The 27,746-nt window shown below is 38.9% G+C and overlaps 1 protein-coding gene across 1 annotated transcript in view; it reads left to right on the top strand.

Moving 5' to 3' along the window:
- Window positions 1-27,746, top strand: part of Col4a1 (Collagen type IV alpha 1) — a 903,940-nt gene that overhangs the window by 804,446 nt on the left and 71,748 nt on the right. The window contains exons 34-35 of the mRNA XM_090402880.1: window positions 8,861-9,103; window positions 27,451-27,585. Of these exons, the coding sequence (XP_090259006.1) occupies window positions 8,861-9,103; window positions 27,451-27,585 (378 nt within the window). The remainder of the gene's footprint in view (window positions 1-8,860; window positions 9,104-27,450; window positions 27,586-27,746) is intronic.

Raw genomic sequence — 27,746 nt, 5'->3', positions numbered from 1 at the left:
AGTGCCTTAGACGATAGAAATATAAGATCTGATAATGTTGGAGTCTTGACAAGTAACAGACTGATTTGGAGGAAAATTGTAGATAGGAAGTTTTTTCATGTAGTACTATCATAGCCTGTACACCCCTTGTGGGTACATAGCAGGAATTTGATGATAATGATGAAGTCTTATCCCAACCTTTTATAAAGTGGAAAAATTTTTCCCATCTTCCATTCCTTTGGCTCTTTCCATGTTGCAAGACTCATGTTAAATGTGTGTACCAAAGGTGCTTTTAATTTCCTACAGCATTCCTTCAAGACATGTGGCAATATATTGTGAAATTCTACTGCCTTATTAACATCGAGTTTACTTAATTCCTGATATACCTACTGCTCATTTACCATCAGCCCCTCCTACCATACCTTCTACACTCCAGCTTCTCATGATGTTGCCTTTATGAGGATGAACTACATGATAAACTTCTCAGTGAATACTTCAACTATATTCTCTGCATTAGTTACCAATGTGTTATTGTCATCAACTAACATTATCCTCCCAAAGTCATTCTTTCTCCTACTTGCCATATAGTGAAAGAACTCACTAGGATTCTTCTTTGCTTGATTGGCTAATTTCTTCTCATTCTGTATTTTTGCTATCTTTATGCCAAGTCACCTTCCTGGCTTGTTTTTTGTACTCTTTGTGTAAATGATTATTACCAACATTCATCTTGTGTTTCTTACACAGTGGCTTATTCTTTCAGATTTTATGCTTAATCTCTTCATTCATCCATTTTACTCCTACCTTATTTATCCTTTTCATTTTTGGAATATACTCAGACATGGTCGCTGTTAAATAGCTCTTGATCAATGGCCAAAAATGCATCTTTCTCCTTTCCACTCAGTTCTACTTCTTATACTCTAGTTCCAGTTGTCTCCTAGCTTTTTATAGTCACCAATCTCATAGTTTCATATATCCTTTCCTCACAGAAGTTTTCATATGACTGGCTACAACTCAGGTGATCACTTCATAGTCACTTTCACCAAATGGGAGAAGATTAGACACTCAGTTCACAATCACATCCGCTGATGATATAACTAGATCTAATACTCTCAACTGCCATGTGTCCTTCATTACCTAAGGCCTCTTGTTGTCCCTTAATAACCAAAGAAATTCATTCTCTTCATTCTCTGATGCTACCTCTTCATTCCAGTCAGTATTACAATAATTACAATCACCCTTGGTTGGTTATAGCAAAACCTCACTAAATATCACATTCTGTTAACCTCCATTTTGCATCATGCTGCTTCAAAACCACTGCCACTTTTCTCCCTTTTATCTCCACCTTGTTTGAGCATAATTCCCCCAATACCATTAACAACACTTCCCTTCTCTTCTTGCTCTTCTATCATCATAAAAAACATCATATCCTTCCATTTTCATCATCATCATCATCATCAATTTCCTGATATATACCCTCAAGGGGTGTATAGGATATGATAGTACTACATGAAAAATTACATCGTTACTAACTTCCTATCTACAATTTTCCTCCAAATCAGTATGTTACCTGTCAAGACTGTAACATTATCAGATCTTATATTTCTATCTTCAAAGGCACTTTTTAATGTATCAATCAACCTATATCTTAGTCTTCCTCTGGGTCTTTTTCCTGCCAACCTAGCAGAGAACACTTGTTTTGCTAACCTTTCCTCGTCCATTCTGTGTTTAAGTGACCTGTGATTTGCTCTGCTAATGCATTCCTGGATGCTGACAATGTCAATTTCTTTCCTAATATATTCATTTTTAATATGATATTGTTCTTGATGCCATCTGTTCATGCCCCTAATCTTTCTCAGGACTCTCATATCTGGGGTCTCTAGTTTTTGGTCAAGTGTTTTACTTCTGACCCAGCTCACAGATCCATAAGTTAAAATTGACTTGAATACTGTTTTGTATACAGCTAATTTAGTGTTTTGGCTAATTTCTCTCTTATTCCATATAAATTTATTCAGTTGCCTTCCCACCATACCAGCTTTCTTGATTCTGTTGTCTATTTCCATATTTAATTTACCATCTTCACTAAAAATTGTGCCTAAGTAGCTGAAATGTTTTACTTGTGCTATAGGTTCTCCATTCACAATGCAGTTGATATTTTCAATGTTTCTGCCTATTTTCATTGTCTTATTATTATCATTATTATTATTTTTATTATTTTTATTATTATTACCCCCAAGATCTCATGGAGTCAAAGACTCATCTGGGAGGTCCTTTTATCACACACACATCTCATTATACCATGTCTTAAATACACTCAAACTCCTTGCAGACACCACACTCTCAAGCAAGGCATTCCAATCATTTGCAGCTCTCCACGAAAAACCTGCCTCTTACTCCCCAACTCACACCTTCTTTATACAGTTTCCAGGGATTACCTCTGGTCTCCCACTATTCTCTGTAGAACCTCTCCACCATTGATCCTATAACAACCCCTTACCAACTTGTAGGTCTCTATCATATCTCCCCTCTTCCTCCTGTCCACCAGACTCTGCAAATTATATCTTCTCAATGTTTCCTCATATTCGACATTCCAGAGGTCAGAAACTCCTTAATAGAAACTACTCCCTTGGACCCATTCCAACATTCTTCTGAAAACCAGGTGACCAAATCTGGGCACAATAATCCATGTATGGCCTAATCAAAGCCTTGTACAAAGGAACAAGAATCTCCCTACTTCTACACGTCAGTGTCCTCTGCATCATTCCAGAAGCCTTTGTGTTGTCTTCACAATTTTTGGCTATGTGTCCCCTAAATTTCAGATCCTTATCCACTATTACCACAAGATCTCTTATTTCTTCCACCTCCAACAATATATCCTCACCAAGCATAAATTCTGCATCCCATCTTTGTTTTCCAAATTTTAAAACCTTACATTTTGCAACATTGAACTCACATCCCCATTTCCGTGCCCAATCACTCAATTTATTCAAGTCTTCTTGCAAGGCCACAACATCTTCACTACTCTTCATGGTTCATCTCAACTTTGCATCATCTGCAAACAACTGAATATCTCCATCCAAATCTTCACCTATATCATTAATATACAAGGTAAACAGTAATGGCCCTAAAACAGACCCCTGAAACACTCTACTAGTGACTTTCCTTTTCCTGGATATCACACCCCCATACACAACTTGTTGATACCTATCAGATAGCCAGTCTCCAATCCAATGCACTAATCTAATATCCAACCCCATCTGCTCTAGTTTGACTGTCAACTTATCATGAGGTACTCTATCAAAAGCCTTTGCAAAATCCAAGTGTATTACTGTGTATCCTTCTCCTCTGTCCAAGGAAGCAGTCACTTTATTGAAATAAGTATAGATTACTAAAACATGACCTCCCTTTAGCAAATCCATGCTGTCCATCAAAGATAATACCATTGTTGTCAACCCAACTCTGGATCCTAGTTCTCACAAGGTTCTCCAACAACTTAACCACAACACTTGACACAGAGATAGGCCTATAGTTTGATGCTTGAGTTCGATCACCTCCTTTATGAAGTGGCACAATCTTACCCTCCTTCCACTCCTTAGGAACTTGACCAAGTGCAAGACTCGTATTAAAAAAAATATGTCAAGGGCAGGTGTCAACTCCCTGGCGCATTCCTTCAGAATACGCAGTGATATATTATCAAGTCCCACAGCCTTATTTATATCTAGTTTACTCAACTCCCCAAACACCTCTTGCTCACTTACAGTCAGTCCCTTGTCCCCATCATCAACTACTCTCAATCTCTCCATGAAGTCACATTCACAAGATTGAAAGATCTTTATGAACTGCTCATTAAGTATCTCCAACACACATTCTGCAACAGCTGTCTTTATACCATTTTCTCCAATCAATGCCATCCTTCGATAATCATTCTTTCTTTTGCTGGCTACATATCGAAAGGACTCCCTAGGATTCTTTTTGGCTTCATTAGCTAACTGCTGTTCATACCTCTCTGTAGCTACCCTCACCATCCAAGTCATCCTCCTTGCCTGTCTTTGTAGACCTCATGAAATTGGTTATTTCCCTTCTCTTATGCTGCCTCCACAATGCCCTTTTTCTCTGTATATTGCATGCTTAATCTCTTTATTCATCCATCTCACACCTACCTTATTTACCCTTCTCACCCTTGGAATACATTTAGACATTGCATCTACTAGATAGTTTTTGAAAATCCCCCAAGCTACGTTGATCTCTTTTCCAGCTAACTCCTCATTCCATGCTACACCCGCAAGATGTCTCCTGAGCTCTTCATAATCACACCCCTTGTAGTTCCACATATACCCTTTTCTTGTCTTTGTCTTGTTATTGCTGACCTTCATACCATATCTATTACACCAGTTATTGAATTTAGTCAGGGAATCTTGCAGGTTTGTAGTGAGTTTATTTAGAAGTATACCATCTTTGCATAAAGCAAAGAGCTGAGATTAACATTTCCAATTTTGATATCAGGTTTAATACCACTTTCCTCTGTTATTCATTATCTACATAGATAATGAATAACAGAGGGGATAATGTGCATCCTTGTCTGACACCAGATTTAACATTAAACCACCTTCTTGTACATTACATCCTTCAGTTCTAACTGCTGACTTACAACTCAAATAAAAATTAAGTATTGCTTGATACAGTGTCCCATTGACACCATATAGCTGTACCGTTTCAAATAGCTTCTCTCATGGCACCTTGTCATATGCCTTTTCCAGATCTACAAAACTTAAATCCAGATCTTTGTTTTTATTATTATTATTATTCAGGCCTCCATGGAGTCAAAAGACTCATCGCAGAATGTTCTTCCTAAGAAACACAAAGTCTATCGAGACTCATCGTGGGAGGTCCCCCCTAGCAAACACAAAGTCTATCATACCACTCCTTAAACTCATTAACTGTTCTCACTCTCACCACTCTATCAGGCAATGCATTCCATGGTTCAACCACCCTCCCTGCAAAGAAACCACTCCTCATTCTCACAGTTTCCTTTCGTAACTTCCAGGGATGGCCCTTTATCATCACTCCTTCCCACTGTTCAACCATGCGAAAGAACTCCCCAGTGTCAACCCTGTAACCACTTCTCAACAGTTTAAAAGTCTCATTTTTATTCCCAGTTATATTCCCATGATTTCTTAACTATCTGTCGTAAAATGAAAATCTGATCCTGACAGCCTCTATTTGGCCTGAATCCGGCTTGTTCTTTACCAAGCTTCCCTTCTCAACCATTTCTCAAGTATACTTGCATGTATATGTTACTAGGAATACTCAGTATAGAATTACCTCTGTAATTTTCACATTCATTTTTTTTCCCCCTTTTATATATGGGTACTATGAGAACTCTACTCCAATCATCTGGAATTCGTCTCTCTGTCCAGGTCTTCTGAACTATGCAGTGCAGCCACTGAAAGACTTTTATACCTCCATACTTGAGCATTTCTGGTCGATTATCATCTACTGATGCCTTTTCACATTGCAGGTTTTTGATGGCTTTTTCTACTTGAAGTATGGATACATATTCTTGACTGCTTGCCTGTTGAATGTTTTTTACCACTGTGCTATCACTGCTTGTTTCATTTAGCAATTTTTCGAAGTAGTTACTCCATACTTCAAGGATATCTATTTTTCCAGTTTTCATTCCACCTTTATCATATCTAATTCCTTTTACAGTATTCTTTCCTCTATTTCTGAGCTTCTTCAACAACCTCCAGAATATCCTGCCACCTTCTTGATATTTATTTTCTATGTTCTTACCAAAGTCCTCCCATGAATTTTGTTTAGCTAGTTTTACACAGCGTTTAGGTTTCTTAAATTTTCTCTGTATTCTCTACGAGCACAAGCTGACTTATTTGCCAGGAACTTTTGATATGCTTTCCTCTTTTCTTCCATTTTCATTCCCATCAAATATCATTCTCATCCAACTGTTTCACTTATTCCAATTATTTTTTGTCATATAAATTCAATCAATGCAACTGTTTAATCTTCCTTATTTCTGATACTACTGGCTTTCATAAATAAGCACACCAATTCATTTCTTGGTCTGTAACCAGTCCTATTCATGCTCTCCCTCATCTGTAACTTCTCCATACTTGCTATGTCTTTTCATCCTTATCCTCTGTCTTCACACTGGTCTAACCTACTATTCTCTCTGCTCATTTATATCATCTGTGGCCTCTGTTGATACTTGTTCGCATCAACGATTACACTTCCTTCCAGCAGCCACATTTCCAGATGGCTCACGCCAAAACCATTCAGATGAAATCCATCACTCTTATACAGTTCCATTCATCCCTCAAACTCATCCCATTAACTTTTGCCACAAACCTTCACAAACTCTACTCCTGTCTCTTCCCACATTCCTACTAACATTCCATTCAAGATCTTTGATATCCACAGCACTCGTCATGGTTACATCCAGGATACAAACTACTCTTCCTACCACACTTTTGTCTTTCATTCCCCTCAATAACATACCGTGACATATAGGAACATAAGACATGATAATTAATAAATAACATAAAACGGATTTACCTTACATATATATTTAATTAGTATAAAATTTTTCACCCTAGTATCAAGGGTATCTTCAGTATGACTTTCAAATTAAACATATTAATTTTCCTCAATAATCTTCTGATATCCATCCTAACATTCTCTCTATGCCCAATGAAATCATTTGCTCCAACCACAACCAACAACTCCCTCTTACTTTACTTCTCATTCTCATATTCAATGCCTCAATTATCCTGTTCATCCTCCCTCTTGGAAAACAGACCTTGTGCACCCTTTAATCCACAACACCTTTTATAATCGAATCTCTATTTAGTGCTACTCTCGAGTCGTTTGCTACTTCTTTTTCTGCACTATTTTAAATTTTATTCTTTTGCACTCTTTTATTCATATCTACCCTATGTCTTATTTCATTTTGCATACACCTCATCTCATTTCATTCTTCAATTCTTACATGTTACAATTGTACCCACTATTGCCCCATTAGTTAGGCTCACTTGCTTTTCCTTATTTATGCTGGATTTTCCTTTTTCAATTATTTCCATATTTGTAGTCACATTTCCCACACTCATATTCTCACTCTCACTCTTATGGCTATCATTCTCAGTCTTACACCCATCACTGCTTTTCACCTTCTGTCTGGTATTCTTCATTTCCAATTCCAAACTTTCATTCAGATCACCACAGTCCATTAATACAGGGTGTCCCAAAAGCTGCCATACATAGGGAAAATGGGAAATTGTAGCTAAATGTACTTTTATTTACAAAAAATTCATTACAAAATATTTACAAAATATTCTCTACGTGTTGGCCACCTCTTTCTACACACACACACACACACACACACAAAGTCTGCTCTCCCACTCATGTTGTGTCCTCTTGTTCACTCATGGTATACAATAATGAAAGAACATAAAATATGCTAACAAATATGAAAGAATATTTGTTAGCATAATTTCCCACACACTAATGATATCCCGGCTTTCCAATTCCTCCCTCCATGAAACTTCCACAAGTTGACGTCTTAGACTATTATAATCACCTGCCTTATAATTCCACATACGTTCTCTTCTCTTTGATACTCCTGCATGTCTATTCATTTTCCAAGTCAAAACCATATGGTCACTCTCTCCAACTGGTGGGAGAGATGTCATCTCAGTTATTATCAACTCTTCTGATGCTATAACCAAATCCAAAACTCTTGAACCTCTTGTTCCCTCTATTACATGTTGCCTAAGACATTTGTCCCTCAAGAATTCTAGAAATTCCATTCCCTTATTGCTACATCCATCTTCCTCTCCCCATTTGATACTACTATAGTTAAAATCTCCCATAATAATCATTCTTCTTGCACTTGCCAAACTCAACTGTCTAAACATTTCCTGGTCCCCACCCTCTGTGCTCATGGGTCTGTAGCAACATCCCACTAAATATCCTGTCTTGCCCACCTCTACCTCACACCATATGCTTTCAAAATCATTAGTGTCACTGCCTTCCAAAGTCTCCACTCTTAGAGGACATACGTCATCACTTATCATAAGCAGTAATCCACCACCACACTCATTCCATCTCTCCTACTGTTTCCATTCTCTCCTCTTCCAGCACTCCCATGCCTCTCTCTCATTCCATCTCTCGTACTGTTTCCATTCTCTCCTCTTCTAACATTTCCATACCCCTCTCTCATTCTCTCTCTTCTACTGTTTCCATTCTCTTCTCTTCTCTTCTAGCACTCCCATACCTCTCTCTCCTTCTGTTTCCATTCTCTCCTCTTCTAGTACTCCCATACCTCTCTCTCATTCCCTCTCTCCTACTGTTTCCATTCTTTCCATTTCCACATCCAATTTCATTCTCTCCTCTTTTATCATTCCCAAATGTCTCTCCTCTCCTATCATTCCCAAAACTCTCTCTAAGCAACAATTATCATTTTCTTAAATAGCCATAAACCAGATTATTTTAATTATCTTAGTTTATTAAGTATAGTACCTGTATGCTATAAGTTTACATTTTTGTGAGTAGGGTTCTCATTTAAAAAAATTAATTTCATATGATTTGAAAAATAGTAAAATATGGCTATATCATATGTGCAGACAAATATGTATACAGAAGTAATCCATATGCCAAAAATAGTGAGATTTTCCCATTACATCCTAAAAATAATTAATATTATTGCATCAATTTAAAAAGTAAAATCAGTCTTTTTATTAAATAGCAGTTTTCATAATATATTAAGAAAGCAGATTTTTACTGAAATTTTTTTCTGCCAAGAATTGCAGAAAATGTGCTACAGAATTAACGTTCAGCAACTAGGTAATAATTTCTTTATTCCTTTGTGTAGGTGAAGCAGGATTTTCAGGTTCACCTGGATTTCCCGGTGCCCCAGGTGAACCTGGACTTCCAGGGCTCCCTGGTCTTAAAGGGGAACCAGGTTTTCCTGGGACTCCAGGGGTAGCAGGAAGGGATGGACTTCCAGGAACAAAAGGAGAAAGTGGATTACCAGGCACATCAGGTGCAAAGGGAGAAAGGGGGCTTCCAGGTTTACCAAGTCCCCCTGGACCAAGAGGATTGCCTGGTTCCCCAGGTAAGTCATAAGAAATTACTTTTCTTTCTTTGCAGTTTGAGTATTTATTTAGCATTGTTAAATACTTTAAAAAATTGCATCATATATTTCTGAAAATTTTGCCAAATAGCTAACATTTGAAAATATGTATACAACATTAGAAAATAATCCAGAGTATGACGCCTCAGCAGACTCAGAAGGCAGCTTGGACTAATATTATAACATGAGGTAGTAGGAGGAAGATTAATAATGCTTAGGTGCTTGTTCAAGACAGTTTGAAAATGTACAAGCAGTGCTGGCTTGAGGGTATGTGGTGCCCCTGGGCCAGTTTTATCAATGCATTGTAAGACAAGACAGGCATCATAAAATTCTTCATTGTTAAAAGCAGTTTATAGTTATTGCCAAAAAAGTGTGTATAGAGCATTTTTGGGGGCACTGCTTATACCACCAATGCTTCGACTATTACTTTTATTTCGACAATACTATTACTTTTTTTACGATGTTGGTGCCCCAAAGCCATTGTGCCCCTAGGCCTGGTGTCTCTTGTGCCTAAACCTAGAGCTGGCCCTGTGCCCAAGCCAGATGGTATGCCTAGCACTATGAAGATAAATAATTTAGAGTAAATGTGAGATAGCTGAGTAACAGAATTAGGCAAGAACTACAGATGAAGTTCAACAGATGCACAAAGAAGAGCAAAGTCAAGAAAGATTATATGTGATGAGGAAAAAGGAGAAGCTAGAAAGACAATTGAAGAAAAACTTGGTTTCTTTGTAGATGTCCGGTGGCATAAATTGTGTGTACAAATGACACTTTTTATGAGATAATAATGGGGATGGGGGAGTAGCAGAAGATACTGGATCATACTTCTTAATCAACCACCTATTTGTCTCTTAGAATTGGCAGATTACTCTGATTAGGGATCATGGCAAATTAATGCAGCTGACACATTACTTCTCTGCTCTATCCCCCTAAGAGCAAGTATTTATAACTGGAGATCTATGTGTTCATCTAGCCAGTTGAGGGAAGAAAAAATCCTTCACCTCTGTATGAGACTGGCTAACTTACTAATTTGGTTGGAATTTGATTTTCCAACCAAAGGGCTTGTCTATACCAACTGAGCTACAGAGGCTCTGGATCATACTTTTTATGGCATTTTATGAATGCAGAGGGAAATGAGAAACTGGAAGTCATAATATGTATAATATATTCCACTAGGAAGTGGAAACAGGGCAAAATAATTAAATTGCACAAGAGAAGCTTTAAGACATGTAGCAAATTATAGGCCAATCATTATTTCAGGAGAGATGGTCAAGGTATTGGAGAAGGTTGGTGAAGTTCGTGCAGAAATCAGGACTTCGTGGGCAGGAATATGATACTCTGTAGTTGTAGTGGGTAGTATGGTCTTGTGAAGGATAGATCTTGCTTTATTAATTTGCTCCCTTTTCATAATAATAAAGTGAAAATCAAGTTTGATAAAGTATACTTTCAGCTATGCAGTAATACTGTTCTGTTTTACCAAGTCATTTGACAGTATACTACATGGAACTCTGTTGATTGGAGCAAATGGGATTGGATATGAAGCTGGTGATTTGGATAACAGTGTGACTGAGGGTTAAACATGAAAAAAATAATATATGGGAGAATTGAATCCAGGAAAATGTGGGTAAGTAGATTGTGTACCACAGTCAGAGGATGAATCTCAATAGATTGCAGTATGCTGACTGCTCTTCTAAGCACGACACCCAAACCAATACCTAGGTCTTCTGCAGATGATTTGGTGCTAGCATGTCACACTTGAATGGTGCAGCATAGGAAGCAGTGGCCGCATAGTCTCAAAGTCTCATAGTCACCAGCCTTGATGCTTCTGTTCTAGTGGCCTCATCACCAGAGCGATCATGCCATAGCAATATGAAAGCAACTCTGGCTAGCACTGCCTTTCAACACGCAAAGCATGAACGGTATCATTACTGTGGCTAGATGGGATTCTGAATTAGAGGCATTTAGTCATAATCCCACATCAAGGGCCTAAAGGTGTGCAGCTCAAGATTTATGTGAAGATTGACATGGCTATGCACTATCCAACCTTTGACTTCCCTTAATAGAAGCAGCCAAAGTTGAACGATGGAGTTTGGCACCTCACTAACGCCAGGTCAGGGCAAATCATGGATTCAACAAGTTGAACTTGCACCTTTACAGTATCTCTTTAACTTGCCAAGCACATGATTAATGGACATTCTCATCTTAACCTAACTTAAATACTATCTTAAATCTATCTTATTTCTAATTGCTATATCCCTACCTACTCCTATTTGAGAATGCCACTTTATAGTAGATATAATTCTCACATTTATTTATTTGTGGCAGGTTCATGCTATTGAACCACCAGATCACCATTGCTAGAGAGTGAGATAAGAAGGTGCCAAACAATTGCTATGCTGGGGCAGGGTGTTAGAGTTGAATGGAGTACACCATGTCCTCAAAATCTAATGATGGTCGCTATATGGCACATTCCCTCTGATAGCTTGGTGTGTAGGGTGACAAGTGCCCACATTTCTGAGAGTAGAGTGTTATGGATGGAGTACACCATGTCCTCGAAATCTAATGATGGTCGCTATATAGCACATTTCCCTCTGATAGCTTGGTGTGTAGGGTGACAAGTGCCCACATTTCTAAGAGTAGCACTCGGCATTCTCTCTACAGAATCGTCAAAGAAGCATGCCGGACCTGGCTTTCCTCACAGGATTTTGTTAAGTGCAATTTAATGCATCTTATATAACCAGGCTCCCTCTCATCAGTTACTTGCTATAGAGAGCTTAAGGTAAATTGGCTAGTTTATATGACCAGTAGAATCAGGGCTCTACCTGCCATGTCAAATGATCGTCCACCTCAATGAGAGCCGTGTTTACTCCAGCCACTTACCCCCCCCCCACGACCTTGATTGACATTATTTCATTTAAACATTCAAACCACTGGCTAGGAACCACATTGGCGGCAATGCCTCTCAACGGACCATCAAATTGCTTTGTTTTAATTAGATAGTTGCATTTGCCTGTCCGTGCCAGTTCTGAGTCAGCTGTTAATTGTCGACCAAAACGGTCACACCAGATGGGCCATCCATCACACCGTGCAGCTGAGGCATTCCATGAGAAGGCCTCAACATTGGGCTATAGATTATGCAATGAATAAATTTAACATCTTTGAGCTACAAAGAATAGTCAATAGATGAAATAGTAGGAACATAATAGCAAAAAAACATAAGTCATTAATGGGATTTTAAAATAATACACTGAAGCATTTTTTTTTTTTTTTTCAATACATGGCAGAAAGAGAGTTCGTGCTGTTTAGTTTTGAGAAGGATTGAATTAAATATCATATTGAAAAGAAAATAAAGTTTCAAAAGGAATCAAAATCAAGCAGTGTCAGAGGTGAACTGTAGACTCAAATATACAAATGTTATTCAAGAAATAATGAAAGAGTTAGAAAGCAAGAACCAAATCTTGTAGACTCATTGCCACTCTTTGAAGAAAACTTTGATTCATCCAGAGAAATATGTGGTGAAGTTGTCTGCAAGGATAGAAAAATCACACAAAAAAAAAACTCCATGGTGCACTTAGGAGGTGAGAGGAAATCAAGAAGAAAAAGAAACAAAGTGAAAAAGAAGAAAGCATTGAAAGTTTCTAGCTAGTATATCAGCATATACGTGGAGAGAGTATAGAGAAAAATGTAAGAAAGCAAAACGGTGCGTACAAATGGCTAAACAAAAATCATAGAAAGATTTTGATAAGAATTTTATGCTTCAACTCTCTATTCATCCATTTTTCACCACCTGACCTATGGAATTATTATTATTAATATTATTAACATCTGACCTCCATGGAGTCAGAGACATTGTAAGAGGTACACGCTCTCACACACAAAAAGCTCATCCAATCATGCCTTAAACTGATCCAATGAGTTCACATTCACAACACACTCAGGCAATTCATTCCACTCACCAAACACTATCCATAAATTAACTGTGGAAAGGATACAAAGACGGATGACAAAGATGGTTTCAGGACTGTACAAGGATAGTTATGAGGATCGGCTGAGAGAATGTGGACTGCAGAGTTTGGTGGATAGAAGAAGGAGAGGTGATATGATTGAGACTTTTAAACTGTTGAGAGGTGGTTACAGGGTTGACATTGGGGAGTTCTTTCGCTTGGTTGATCAGCGGGAAGGAGTGATGACAAGAGGCCATCCCTGGAAGTTACGAAAGGAAACTGTGAGCAAGAGGGTAAGGAGTGGTTTCTTTGTGTGGAGGGTGGTTGAGCCGTGGAATGCATTGCCTGATGGAGTGGTGGGAGCGAGAACGGTCAGTGAGTTTAAAGAGTGGTATGATAGACTTTGTGTTTCTCAGGGGGGGGGACCTCCACTCGATGAGTCTTGACAGACTTTATGTCTTAGGAAGGACCTCCCTCAATGAGTCTTTTGACTCCTTGGAGGCCTGAATAATAATAATAATAATAATAATAATCTAAAGAACATGCTCCTCACTCCTGTATGTTTGTTTAACCTGTATTGTTTAACCTTTATATCAATGACATTGTCAATGGATTGCAAGGGGATGTTTAGTTGTTTGCAGATTATGTGAAGCTGGGAAGGGTTATTAGTAATAGTACAGATGTGGCGATCCTGCAAGAGGATTTGAATAAACTAGACAGATGGGCATTGAGTCCATGTGGTTAGCCAAGTGGTTACACAATCCACAACCACATGCCTGGGAAAGGAGTGTCTTGCAATCGATTCTCGTCGCTGACATGAGGAGCTCAGGATCTTTCTCAGACATAGCCAAGTCTACCAGTCTTGGGTGTGGACTACAGGGTTTTTCTCCCCAGTTTATCTTGGGTTTTTCCTCCTGCAAAGCAGGCAAACTAGTCTTAAGAACACAACGTTTCACAGACAATTACACATGGTTGAGTGTTGGGGTAATGACCCCACCTCGTAGTGAATTATGAAACCCAAAAATGGGAGGCCCTACATGGGGCTGTAGTGCCAAAGAAGAAGAAGAAGAAGACAGGTGGGCAAATGAATGTCGGGTGTCAGTTTAATGCAGTCTTGGAGTTTGAGATACATCGATGGGAGGCTGCATACTCGATTGGAGGATCTGTACTGGAGGAAGTGTGGGGGGCGAACAAGAGATCTGGGGGTGATGATCGATAGAAAACTGAAATTCAGAGGACATATTGCAAAAGTGGTGAAGATAACCCTGAGGATTGCTGCAATACTGAGAAAGACGCTGACCTGCAGAGATAGAAGAGTTGTCATTCCATTGTATAAGACCCTGATCAACCACACTTCGACTATTGTTCTCAAATTTGGTCCCCAGGATTTGAAGGGGATAAATTAACTGTGGAGAGGTTGCAGAGGCAGATAACAAAGATGGTTTCAGGGCTGTACAATGTACAGTGTTAATTACAATATTACAACTGTACAATGCTAATTATGAGGATCAGCTGAGGGAATGTGGACTTGCAGAGCTTGGTGGATAGAATAAGGAGAGGCAATATGATTGAGACTTTTAAACTGTTGAGAGACAGTTACAGGGTGGACAGTGGGGAGTTCTTTGACTTGGTGGAGCAGCGGGAAGGAACGATGAAAAGGGGGCCATCCCTGGAAAATACGAAAGGAAGCTGTGAGCAAGAGGGTGAGGAGTGGTTTCTTTATGTGGAGCGTGGTGGAACCATGGAATGCATTGCGTGATAGAGTGGTGAGAGCAAGAATGGTCAATGAATTCAAGGAGTGGTATTATAGACTTTGTGTTTCCTAAGAAGGATTTCCCGCAGTGAGTCTCCTGACTCCATGGAGGCCTGTTGTTATAATACATAAGTTAGTAAAACATGTTCTCCCTTTAACAAACTCATACCGACACCACAGAGAATACTGCTGTTATCAACCCATTTCTGTATCTTGGTTCTCAGCAATTGCTCTAGTATCTTCACCACCAAAGACTGGCCTATAATTTATTAAACAGGCATGTGAATTCTACTGCTAATTGCATGGAACATTCTCTTAGGATGTGTGGTTATATGTCATCTAATCCTATCGTTTGTTGACATCAAGTTTATTTATTTCCTCATATACCTCCTGCTCACTCACTATTAAGTCGCCCTCTCCTATGTCTTCTACACTTGAGGTTCTCCTGATTTCACTGTGATGAGGATCAAACACCCTTAAAATTGATCACGGTGTATATGAACAATGTCTTCTGTAGCAGTTACCATTCTACCATTTTCAATTCTTTACCATAATCATTCTTCTTTCTATTTGCTACATATCTAAAAAACTAGGGTTTTGCTTTGCATGATATGCTAATTTCTGCTCATATTGCACTTTTATTGTCCTTACTAACTCAGTTACATAAAGAGTATAGAGAGCAAGCTAGAGAGTGACTTATTATTACCATTATTCATCTTGTACTGCTTCTAAAGTGGTTTCTCCTTTTTTCAGATTTCATGCTTAATATCCTCATTCAGCCATTTTACTTCTATCTTATTCAGCCTTCTGACCTTCAGAATACATTCACACATTGATGCTGTTATGTATTTCTTTGTCAGTTCCCAAGCAGCATTTATTTCCTTACCACTCTATTCCTCATTCCAAGCTATAGCTTCTAGGTGTCTCCTAAGCTTGTCATAATCACCAGCCTTGTACTTCCACATATATCCTTTCTTCACAGGAGTCTTCATATGGCTAGCCTCCACAAACCCATGTGAACAATTCGTGATCACTCTCACCAACTGGAAGGAGGTGTAAAACCCCTCTTACAATTACAACCTCTGATGAAATGATTAGATTCCTTGCATGCTCTCCTTTACATACATCAAGCCTATATACTTCTTGAGATAGTTCTCTCTCAAGAACTCGAGAATTTCACTTTCTTTAATCCCAAATGCTATTTCTTCATTCCACTCTATACCATTATAATTCAAATCACCCATAATACTCATCCTTCGTTTGTTCACTAACCCAAGTTGTTTATACATTTTAACATCACCTCCTTCTACCTTTCCTGGTCTATATCAACATCCAAATAAATATCTCTTCCTGTCAACTTCTTTCTCACACAACACTGCCCATAACCATTACCACTATTTCCCTCTTTCATATTACCTTATGTAGACATAATTTCCCTACTATCATCAGCACTCCTCCATTCTTGTTGTTTCTGTCCTTGCAAAAAACACTTTACTCTTCCATTTTTATTCCCATTAGGATATCATCTTCATTCAAAGATGTTTCACTTATATTCCAAAAACTTAATAAGGGAAATAATTCCATCTCCCTTATTTCTGATACTCCCTGTCATTTGTAAATAAACATAGGAGTTCACTTTTAGGTCTATAACTCTTGCCCAAGTTGATTGTGATTTCCCCACACCTGCCCTTGCACAATCATCTTTATTATCACAAAAGAGAAATCTTAGATTTTTAGAAGCTAGGGATGCAATGGTTTTGATGTGTTTATGTCAGGAGAGACATGATGAAATTTCTCTTCTTAGAATCACCACATCAAGCCTATATAACATCAATTCATTTTTATAAGAAATAAGACTGAAGTGGGTTTTACTAACATTGAAATTGACAAGGTTATCTCTGAACCCCTTGGAGGATGACTAAGAGACCAGAATTGTAGGAAGTGGTGGTTGATGTTCTGATTGAGGTGATTTGTATAGAGTAAGGTTTATCAAATGAAAGGGAGGAGTGCAATGTGCTCTCATCTTCAAAACTGTATATTGGGTTGGAAATTAACTCAAGTAGGTCATTGATATATATATAGAAGGAAATGAGTTGGTGAGAGAACAGAACTTTGTGTAACCCCAGCATTAGTTGAATGGTAAGAGGATAAGGAACTATCCACCATCACACATAGTCTCTGCGACACCTGTCTTGATAATGGGTTGAACATAGGTTAATTTCCAGGCTGTGGGATAGATACCAGTGGAGTAAAAAAGTATATATATAGGCGACATAGGATTGGAGTCAGTTCTGGTGAACAAACCTTCAAGGCAATTGGAGGAATGCCATCAGGGCCAGAATTTTTTTTTTTTTTTTGTCTAATTTGGACAATATACCAGTCAGTTACACATGCATTGTTGGAGGCAAAGTGTGAAACCAGGAGATTGGCTTTTTCTGTGGGTGATTACGCAATAGAGCCATCTGGGTGGGATAGTGTTGGGCACGAGTGATGGGGTGGGAATAGTGTTGGGCACAAATTACACCCAATTGCTTTGGCAAGAGACTGAAAGGCTCATCTGCTGTTTGGACAGGCTGCAAATTTCTTGCTTTTTGCTCTTTCAATCTCTGTTTTGGAAGTATTGATAATTTTCTTGCACTTATTTCACACTTTAATATAAGCACTAAGAGTTCTTGATGTAAACCAGTTGTGGTATGCTTGATTTTTTTATTTTTACAGCCTTGGCATAGCTTTTGGAGAATCAGGATTTAGTTAGGGGACAGCATTTCAGATAGTGTAGAGAATGTATGTTTCCATGCCAGTGAGGATTACTTCGGTGATATGTTCAGTGCATATGTTCAGATTGTAAGGCCAGAAACAATAGTCCAACCATGAAAATGAGGCACAGAAGTCAAGGGGGAGGCTGTCCCACTTGGCATTCTTAAAATGCCAAACTCTTGTATGGTTGTATGAGATTGACTGTGTAGACGTTGCATGGAGAAGGAGGAGACAAGCTCTAGATTGTGGTCAGAATTACTTAGGGTCTACTACATTCGATGTGTATTTGGAAGGATCACTGGTGAGGAAGAGATCTAGGTTGTTTGGGGAGTGGTTAGGGTTATCTGATATTCTGGTTGGCATGTGAATAATTTGTGTAAGGTCGTTGGTGATGGCAAATGTTTCAGCATCTCTAACAGCATATCATCCTCAGTCAACCAAGTTTCATTTATACCAATTATCTTTAGGAATTCTGACTTAATCAATGCGATAAGCACAGCTCTCTTATTTTGAATACTACTTACATTTGTATATAAACTTAACAGTCCCTATATCTTTGAGATCATTCTACTAGCACCAACATTTTGTATTCTAGCTGCTGTATACTTCTCTCTCTCTCCCTTTGTTCTGACCACTCCCATTTCCCTGATCCTGACTATGATTGCCATTTATACCTGTCTCATCCTCATCTTTATAAATTCCATCACCTTGTGCTACTATAACTTCATCTTCAACATCGTATCTATCTTCCTCTTATCATACAACCAGTTTAGCTGTGCTATCCTGCTTCACTAGTACCCTTAAATCGTTATCTGCATTAAGCTCTTAATTCTTTGCCTTCTCAGTAAACAATAGCCTTTCTAAAGGCCCAACACCAAAACCATTCAAATGCTATCCTTCAAATTCACTCCACAAATTCACAAACTGAACCCCCCCCCCTTTTGCTCCACAATTCAGCCATCTTGCTGTTCATTATCTCTGCTTTCCTACTCAATTCCTACTCATATCGGGCAACACACTAACAACTTTTCCAAGTTGTTAGTTCCTTCTCTGCAAAGGATCAGTTATTTGTTTAATTGTTCCACCAGAAATGCATTTTATGTGTACTTTATTAGTCATAACACCTCTAATGATAGAGTCCCCACATAATGATATAAGATTAACCTTTGACTCTTTCTTCATAACACTAACTTCTTCCTCCTCATTTAAATGAGCCATGAGCCAGTCTCTTCTATAGGTGTTTAATCTCATCTTTCAGATATTTCATTTCACTTTTCATGTTCACTAACTCTTGAATAAACTCTTCTACTATGGTCCCAACTCTAGCTCCAATTTCTAATCACTTTAACCTATCAATACACTTTTGACATACATCAATGCTTTCCTACTTTTCATTTGCTCTAACTCTAGAAATCTTTCAAATTTCTCAGTGCCTACATGAAACAATTTTTGCAACACATCTACTGGGAAAAATCCAGGGCAGATATGCACTTCTTTACAGATGCCATTTTCAGAAGCAACAGCAGGAACAAACAGAAGGAACAAGTAGCAAAAATATAATAAACAAACAAAACAAACACTACTGAAGGACACTTGTATCCAGCATGAAAAAATATAGCAAAATTTATGATAAAAAGCCACATTATACACTGTGGCTTTGCACAGCTCAAATATACCTCTGCATTCACTTGCAACATTAGCAACCAAGTATAAGCAAACAAAGTTTGCATATGAAGTATATTTGACAACTGTCTCTTCTCCAGATTATTTTAATCCTATAGTGATTATTATTATTATTATTGCACCCCTCCATGGAGTCAGCTCACTCATCATGAGAGGTTCATTCAACTGAGAACATATTTTTCACACCAAATCTTAAAATCCTTAACACTCCTTGATTCAATTCTCTATGTAAAAAATCTACTCCTCATCCCCTCTTCACCACACTCTTACATAATTTCCAGGGATGACCCCTGCTTCTTCCCCTCTCACCTTCTACTCTTTTTATAATCCTCCCTGGATTAATATGATAAAATTTAATGTTGTTGTTCCTCTGTATCGAGCCTTGATAAGACCCCATCTGGACTACTGTGCCCAGTTATGGGCACCAGGGTTTCTTCGTGATGGGGAGGAAGTGGAGAGGATCCAGAGACGAGTGACCAAGATGATAGCAGGTCTGTGGAATGAACCTTATGAGAATAGGTTAAAGATTTGTGGGTTGCAGAAATTGGTCGATAGGCGAAGGAGGGGTGATATGATTGAGACATTCAAATTACTGAAAAGTTTCTATAAGATTGATCCAGAAGATATTTTGAAAATATGACTGGTGGTGGGAGGACTAGGGGCAATGAATGGAAGCTGGGCAAGAGCGTGGTTGACAAGGGTGTTAGAGCTAGGTTTTTTATTTGGAGAGTAGTGAATGAGTGGAATAAGCTTCCAGAGTCTGTTGTGGGTGCTACAACCATGAATGAGTTCAAGGCAAGGTATGATAGATACTGTGTGAATGTCGAATTGTTGTTCTTGACATGATGTTGGGGCCTCCCTCGATGAGTCTGTCGACTCCTTGGAGTTGCCCGGAACAATAATAATAATAATAATAAAATTCTCTCACTAACTTAAATGTCTCTCTTATATAGTCCAACCACATAAGTGAGAGCTGTCATTAGCAGACTGCCAAGAAGAGTCAATTCATGTTGAAGGGGTGAAAGAAAAAAGGCAACGTATGAAATGGTCAACAACACATAAAGAGAAGTTAATTTTCCAACATGTAATAATAAACACTCATCCCATAATATGATTGATTACCCTATCATCAGAATGGATTCTCCTTCTTTTAACATGCGCAGAAGTGCCGAAGGGTCTCGTATCTGTGGACATACCATATCACCTCTTTTCCTTCTATTCACCAAACTCTGCAATCCACATTTCTTCAACCTCTCTCCAAAAGTCCTGATATTGTCTTAGTCACTCACCTCTGGACCCTCTCCAATGTCTCCACATCACATTGAAAACCAGGTGACCAGATCTGAGCACAATAGTCCAAGTGTGGTCTGACCAGTGCTTTATACAGTGGCACAACCACTTCCATATCCTTACATGTTAGAGTGCTTCTTATCATAACAGCACTACAATGTGCAGCCTTTGCACCACTTGCAATATACCCTCTAAACTTCAGTCTACTTTCAGCCATCACTCCCAAATCTCAAATCTCATCCACTTCCTGCAGTACACGCCATTAGTATAGTACACAGTGTTATATTTCTGCACTCCAACATGCAACACCTTTCACAGATTAATATTAAAACTATAATCCCACTCTTTTGTCCAAGTCAAAAGTCTATTAAAATCTTCCTGAAGAGAATTAACATGAGCAGTGCTACTTATAATTCTTCCCAATTTTGCATCATCATCATCATCAGCAAACAACTGAAGATTCCCAGTCAGTCCACATGATATATAATTTACAAGTTGAACAGTAGATGCCCAAGAACAGAACTCTGGGGAATGCAACTGGTTACCCTTCTTTTTTACTGCTACATCATTTAACTACTTGTGTAATGAAAAGATATGATTTAACCTCAGTGTCTTCCACAGTCTACTTCTTACTGATCTCAATGAATTTTGAAATTGGTCTGAATAGTGATCTTTCCCATAATGCATATGCATAGCAATATGCATATCTGAAAGGAAGTATACTTTGCATTATGCAATGCTGAGGCAATTGATCCCAACAGCCTTTGTATTCAAATATCTCAGTTGTGAAGATACTTCAAGAACAAAGTTTGTATGCTTCCTTTTTGATTAAAACAAGAATATAACTTGTTGTCTAATACAGCTTACTTTGTTACCAAGTGGAAAAACCTTTTACAACTTTCCTTTCACAAATCTTACTTCTGATTGCCTTGTCTTCTATTATCTGACAATCACTTCTCGTTCCATTATCTCCTTTAATGACACATCCTAATCCATCAAGATAATGTACTTCCTGCAGACCTAAACTTTCTCACTGCTTTTGATGATTCTCTCCATCCCCATGCATACTCATCTACTCCACTTACAACAACAACAACAGGCCATCTTTGAAAAACTATACCATTCACTACATTTGAGTTTGTGCAGCCTGATATAACAAGCTTGTTTTTACTGCCATTTTGGTCTCTTTCACTGTTAATGCACAGATAATGTCAACAGCACATGAAACTCAACAGTACAAAATCAGTCCTAACTATCACAAATAAATACAATTTCACCAATATGCATACAACATCACCAAATATTATACAAAATTAAACATATCTTTACTTGTGCTGCTCAGTGACAGTTTCCCTCTAATGCACTTTGCAGTGGATATCTATACTGACTTGTTACTAATTGTAAAATATTATTATCAGTTTTATTATTACTATTATTATTCAGGCCTCCATGGAGTCAAAAGACTCATCGTAGGAGGTCCTTCTTAGGAAACACAAAGTCTATCATACCACTCCTTGAACTCATTGACCGTTCTTGCTCTAACCACTCTCTCAGGCAATGCATTCCACGGTTCAACCACTCCTCGCTCTCTTGCTCACAGCTTCGTTTTGTAACTTCCAGAGATGGCCCTTGTCATCGGTCCTTCCCCCTGTTCCACCAAGAGAAAGAACTCCCCTAATGTCTACTCTGTAACTGCCACTCAACAGTTTAAAAGTCTTAATCATATCACCTCTCCTTCTTCTATCTACCAAACACTGCAATTCACATTCCCTCAGTCGATCCTCATAACTGACATTGTACAGTCCTGAAACCATCTTTGTTATCTACCTCTGCACCCTTTCTACAGTTAATTTATCCCCTTCAAATCCTGAAGACCAAATTGGAGAACAATAGTCTAAGTGTGGTCTGATCAGGGTCTTATACAACAGAATGATAACTGTTTTATCTCTGCAGGGCAGAGATGAAAGGTCAGCATCCTTTTCAGTATTGCAGCAATCCTCTGGGTTACCTTCATCACCTTTGCAATATGCTCCCAGAATTTCAGTTTTCTATTAATCATCACACCCCCCCTCAGATCTCTGTCTACCTTACCTCCTCTAGTACAGCTCCTCCAATCGAGTGTGCAGCCTTCCATCGATGTATCCCAAGACTTCAAGACTTTACATTTTGCTGCATTAAACCGATACCCACATTCATTTGCCCATCTATCTAGTTTATTCAAATCCTCTTGCAGGACTGCCACATCTGCACTATTACTGATAACCCTTCCCAGCTTCACATTATCTGCAAACAACTGAATATCCCTTGCAATCCATTGACAGTGTCATTGATATACAGGTTGAACAATACAGGACCCAGTACTGAGCCCTGTGGAATCCCACTTGTAACCTTCTGCTTCCTTGATTTTGCCCCACCATACACAACTCTCTGATACCTATCAGACAGCCAATCCTGAATCCAGTTGACCAATCTGACATCCAGACCTATGTCTGCAACTTAAATATCAGCTTATCATGTGGCACCCTGTCAAATGTCTTTACAAAATCAAAACAAAATGGCAGTATATGCCTTTCCCTCATCAACTGCATCAACATATTACTAAAGCAAGAGTGTCCCTTAACAAATTCATCTTGATTTTCACAGATAACATTACCCTCATCTATCCAACACTGTATATATTCCTTCTCTAATTTCTCCATGACCTTAACAACTACTGATGACACAGAAACTGGCCTATAATTAGGCACTTCCAGTGTGCTAGAATCCTTGTGCAGCGGCACTATCTTACCTTCTTTCCATTCCTTGGGTAACTTTCCCACAGCCAGACTTTTATTGAAGAGCCAGGTCAACAGAGCTGTCAGTTCTTTAGCACATTCTCTCAAAACCCATGATGAAATACCATCTAGTCTCACAGCTTTACTGGTATCCAGAGTACTCAGTATTTGGAACACTCTCATCTTGCACTTCTAAAACCTGAACCTGCCCTATCGCTCTAGTATTGAAACCTTTTTCTCCAGGATGAAATACTCCAATAAAGTGTTCATTGAACAAATCCACTATGTCCTCTGCATCAATTACTCGATTTCCATTTTTATCCCGCAATGTCATTCTTCCACAATCTGGACACATAGCTCAAAAATTCCCTAGAATTTTCTTTGAATCTTAGTGCCAATCTCTTCTCATATTTCAGTTTTGCCTTCCATACTAGTAACTCTCCTGGCCTGAGTCTTATATTCTTCATGCATCTGCTCTACACCCCCTCTCCATATATCTCTTCCATAATCTCTTTTTCACCTGCAGTTCCTGTTTGATATTGTTTGTCATCCACTTTACACCAAATTGTGTTTGCTTCTTCACTCATGGAATACAGCTTACTATTTCTGCTAACAAATATTCCTTCACAATTTTCAATGCACTAATGACATCCTGGCCTTCCAATTCTGCCCTCCATGGAACTGCCCCTAGTTGATACCTAATACTATTATAATCACCTGCCTTATAATTCCACATACGTTTCCTTTTCTTTGATACACCTGCATGTCTATTCATCTTCCAAGTCAAAACCACATGGTCACTCTCTCCAACTGGTGGGAGAGAAGTCGTCTCACTTATTAACAGCTCTTCTGACACTATGACCAAATCCAAAACTCTCAAACCTCTTGTTCCCTCTGTTACATGTTGCCTAAGACATTTGTCCCTCAAGAATTCTAGAAATTCCATCCCCTTATTACTGCATGCATTTTTTTCTCCCCAGCTCTCTTTTATTTAAAATCTCCCATAACAATCATTCTTTTTGCAGTTGCCAATCTCAACTTCCTAAAAATCTCCTGCTTCCCACCCTCTGTGCTCCTTGGCTTGTAGCAACATTCCACTAAATATCCTGTCTTGTCCACTGCTACCTCACACCATATGCTTTCAAAATCATTAGTGTCACTGCCTTCCAAAACCTCCGCTCTAAGAGGACATAAGTCATCACTTATCATAAACAGTACTCCACCACCACGTTTCTATTTCCTATCCTGCCGAAAAATGCTTTACCCTGCTACTTCAATTCCTATTATTATTGTTGTTGTTATTATTATTATTACACGACACCTCCAGGGAGTCCAAAGATTCATTGAGGGAGAGTGTACCAACAGCATCAAATGATTGTCCCCTTCCAACTACTAACTGTGCGCTCAAACTTACTTGACTTATTTCATGAGCCATTAGTAGCAGAGGCTCTACCAATCGACTAACCTTTGCTGGCAAAGGTTGGACAACCACATCTCAGAGATCCCAATAATCTTTGGCCAGGCTGATGCGATCAGCGCCACCAATTCATCTTCTTTATTTCGGATACTCCTGGCATTAGTATAAAGCATAAAAATGTCACTGCTTCTATATCTATCATTATCCCCTCTCAACCCCACTGGACTTGGTGTTACCTGATGTCGTCCCCCGTTCCTCCAAGCACCTATTCCCACAAGAAGGCTAACCCGGCTACCATCCACCCTGGGAATTCTAGTTTCCCTGCATTGACATACTGGCTCGTTCCGAAAAGAGCAATCTCTCCAGATGCCTTCATCCTTCCTCATTCAAATGCAAGTGGTCTCTCACATACAGTTCTATTCTGTCCTCAAATGCCTTCCAACTATCCACATATTCCAATCCTCTCTTCTGACACATTCTGACTATTATGCTATTCAGTATTGCTGCTCTTCTGCTCTAAGAGGACATGAGTCACTATCATACCTTGGCAACACACACACTATCTTTCCTCTCTGCATTTTCTTTTGGACAACTTCAAGTAATAATCTCAGATCTCTCGCTGCCCGATTTACATTGCCTCCCATGTCAATCGTGCCCACCATCACAATCATTTCATCCATCCTTTCATCCCTCTTAATTGCCTTAGCCACACTTTCTATCATCCCTCCAGGATGCCAGAGGAGTCCTATCTTGCAGACTGCGGATCATTGATTCTTCATACATCACACCTCTTACCACTCTGTTCCTTGATTGTTCATCTGCATCCCTCACTCTGTCTCCTCTAAAGGTTTCTCTCTCTGTGTTCCCTTACTTACCTGCTGTCCTGGCATCACTCTATCCCTGGTTCCAGCACTCCCTCGCATTCTTCTCATTTCCTCCATAACTCTCTCTCACTCCCTCCCTCTCTTCTACTGTTTCTGCTCTCAGCTATCATTGCCATACTTCTCTCTCACTCCTCTTCTGCTGTTTCTATTCTCTCCTCTTCTTTCATTCCCATACCACTCTCTCATTCTCGCTCATCTACTGTTTCTATTCTCTCCTCTTCTATCATTCCCAAAACTCTCTCTCACTCCTACTCTGATTCGCCTTGCATCCATCTCTTTCATTCTCCTAATTTCATCTTTCATACTTTTCATCTCATTCACAAGAAATTCCACTTCCTCTTTCAGCTCATCTATCCCTCTCTGCAAGTTAGTTACTCTTACTCGCCGTTCATTCTCCCAATCAAAACCATCTCTGAAAATTTCACAGTCATTCAAGCCTTCCACACTCCTGACTCTTATTTTCTCATTCATATGTGAATGAGAAAATAAGAGTCATAGAAGTAGAGGAAATAAGAGATCTGGGGGTGATAGTGGATAAGGATCTAAAATTTAGGGGACACTTCGCCAAAATTGTGAAGACAACACAAAGACTTCTGGGAATAATGCGGAGGACACTGAGGTGTAGAAGTAGGGAGATTCTTGTTCCATTATATAAGGCTCTGATTAGGCCACACATGAACTATTTGTGCCCAGATTTGGTCACTGGGTTTTCAGAAGGATGAAGAGATGTTGGAAAGGGTCCAAAGGAGACTGACTAAGGTAGTTTTTGACCTCTGGAATATTGAGTATGGGGAAAGATTGAGAAGATGTAATTTGCAGAGTCTGGTGGAGAGAAGGAAGAGGGGAGATATGATAGAGACCTACAAGTTGGTAAGGGGATGTTATAAGATCAATGGTGGAGAAGTTCTACAGAGAATAGTGGGAGATCAGGGGAGAACCAGAGGTCATCCCTGGAAACTGTATAATAATGAGCGTGTGAGCAGGGGAGTGAGAGGCAGGTTTTTTCGTGCAGAATTGTGAATGATTGGAATGCCTTGCCTGAGAGTGTAGTGTCTGCAAGGAGTTTGAGTGTGTTTAAGATGCAGTATGATGAGATGTGTGTGTGATAAATGTGTGTGTGTGGAATGCCTTGCCTGAGAGTGTAGTGTCTGCAAGGAGTTTGAGTGTGTTTAAGACACGGTATGATGAGATGTGCGTGTGATAAAAGGACCTCCCAGATGAGTCTTTGACTCCATGAGGTCTTGTTTAATAATAATAATAAATAATAATAATAATATTTCGTTTGTAATACTCTCCTATCACACTACTCGTCTCCCGACATTCATTTCCTATCCCTGATGCAACTAGGTCGGTTATGGAAATATCTAATTCACTGAGTTCGTTGCATTGCCTACATTTTGTGCACATATGCACTCTTCCCTTCTCTGACCCACCACATATCCAACTCCAGGGATGCATACATGCCGCAAGCACTGCATGCCACAAAGTTCTTTATTATGTTCTTTATTATATTAGCGTTCTTAAATGGCGGAGGACTTGGTGACACACCATTTGTGATTGATGCTGCGGCTGCCATCATTCCTTATTGCCAAGGAGCCACTAAACTAAACTCTAAATATATATAAACACTATATAAACACTTTTATTTTTATTTAACTTCCAGGGAATTAAATCCCTGGTGACTCCAATGATGAATCACAAATTAAGACCAATATATTATAAATAAGATGGATTATTTGTTTTACTCTGTGAATAAATTATTACTCTGTGAATTATTATAAATTATTACTCTGTGAATAAATATTAATTGTTTTAATAAAATTTTAGGAAGAGATGGCTTTCCAGGTGTTCCTGGTTTTAAAGGTGAAAGAGGAGAAGTAGGACCTCCAGGCCAACCTGGATTTCCAGGCGTAAAAGGAGAACAAGGTTTTCCTGGGCTTCCAGGAATTCAAGGACCAGATGGTATGTGCCTAGCTGATGATGTAATTAAACTATATATTTTAACATAGGCTTTGTTAGTAAATATTTGCCCACAGGTGACATGAATACACTGTGTATTCTGTAACCTCTTTTGTGTGAGATTAATATATATATATATATATATATATACTGTGTGTGTGTGA

This window comes from Typopeltis vanoorti, chromosome 13 (assembly GCF_054136105.1).
Source record: "Typopeltis vanoorti isolate ZY-2024b chromosome 13, IOZ_Tvanoo_1.0, whole genome shotgun sequence".
Taxonomy (NCBI): Eukaryota; Metazoa; Arthropoda; class Arachnida; order Uropygi; family Thelyphonidae; genus Typopeltis; species Typopeltis vanoorti.
The sequence above is the reverse complement of the archived record's forward strand: the minus strand, read 5'-3'. Positions and strand labels throughout refer to the sequence as shown.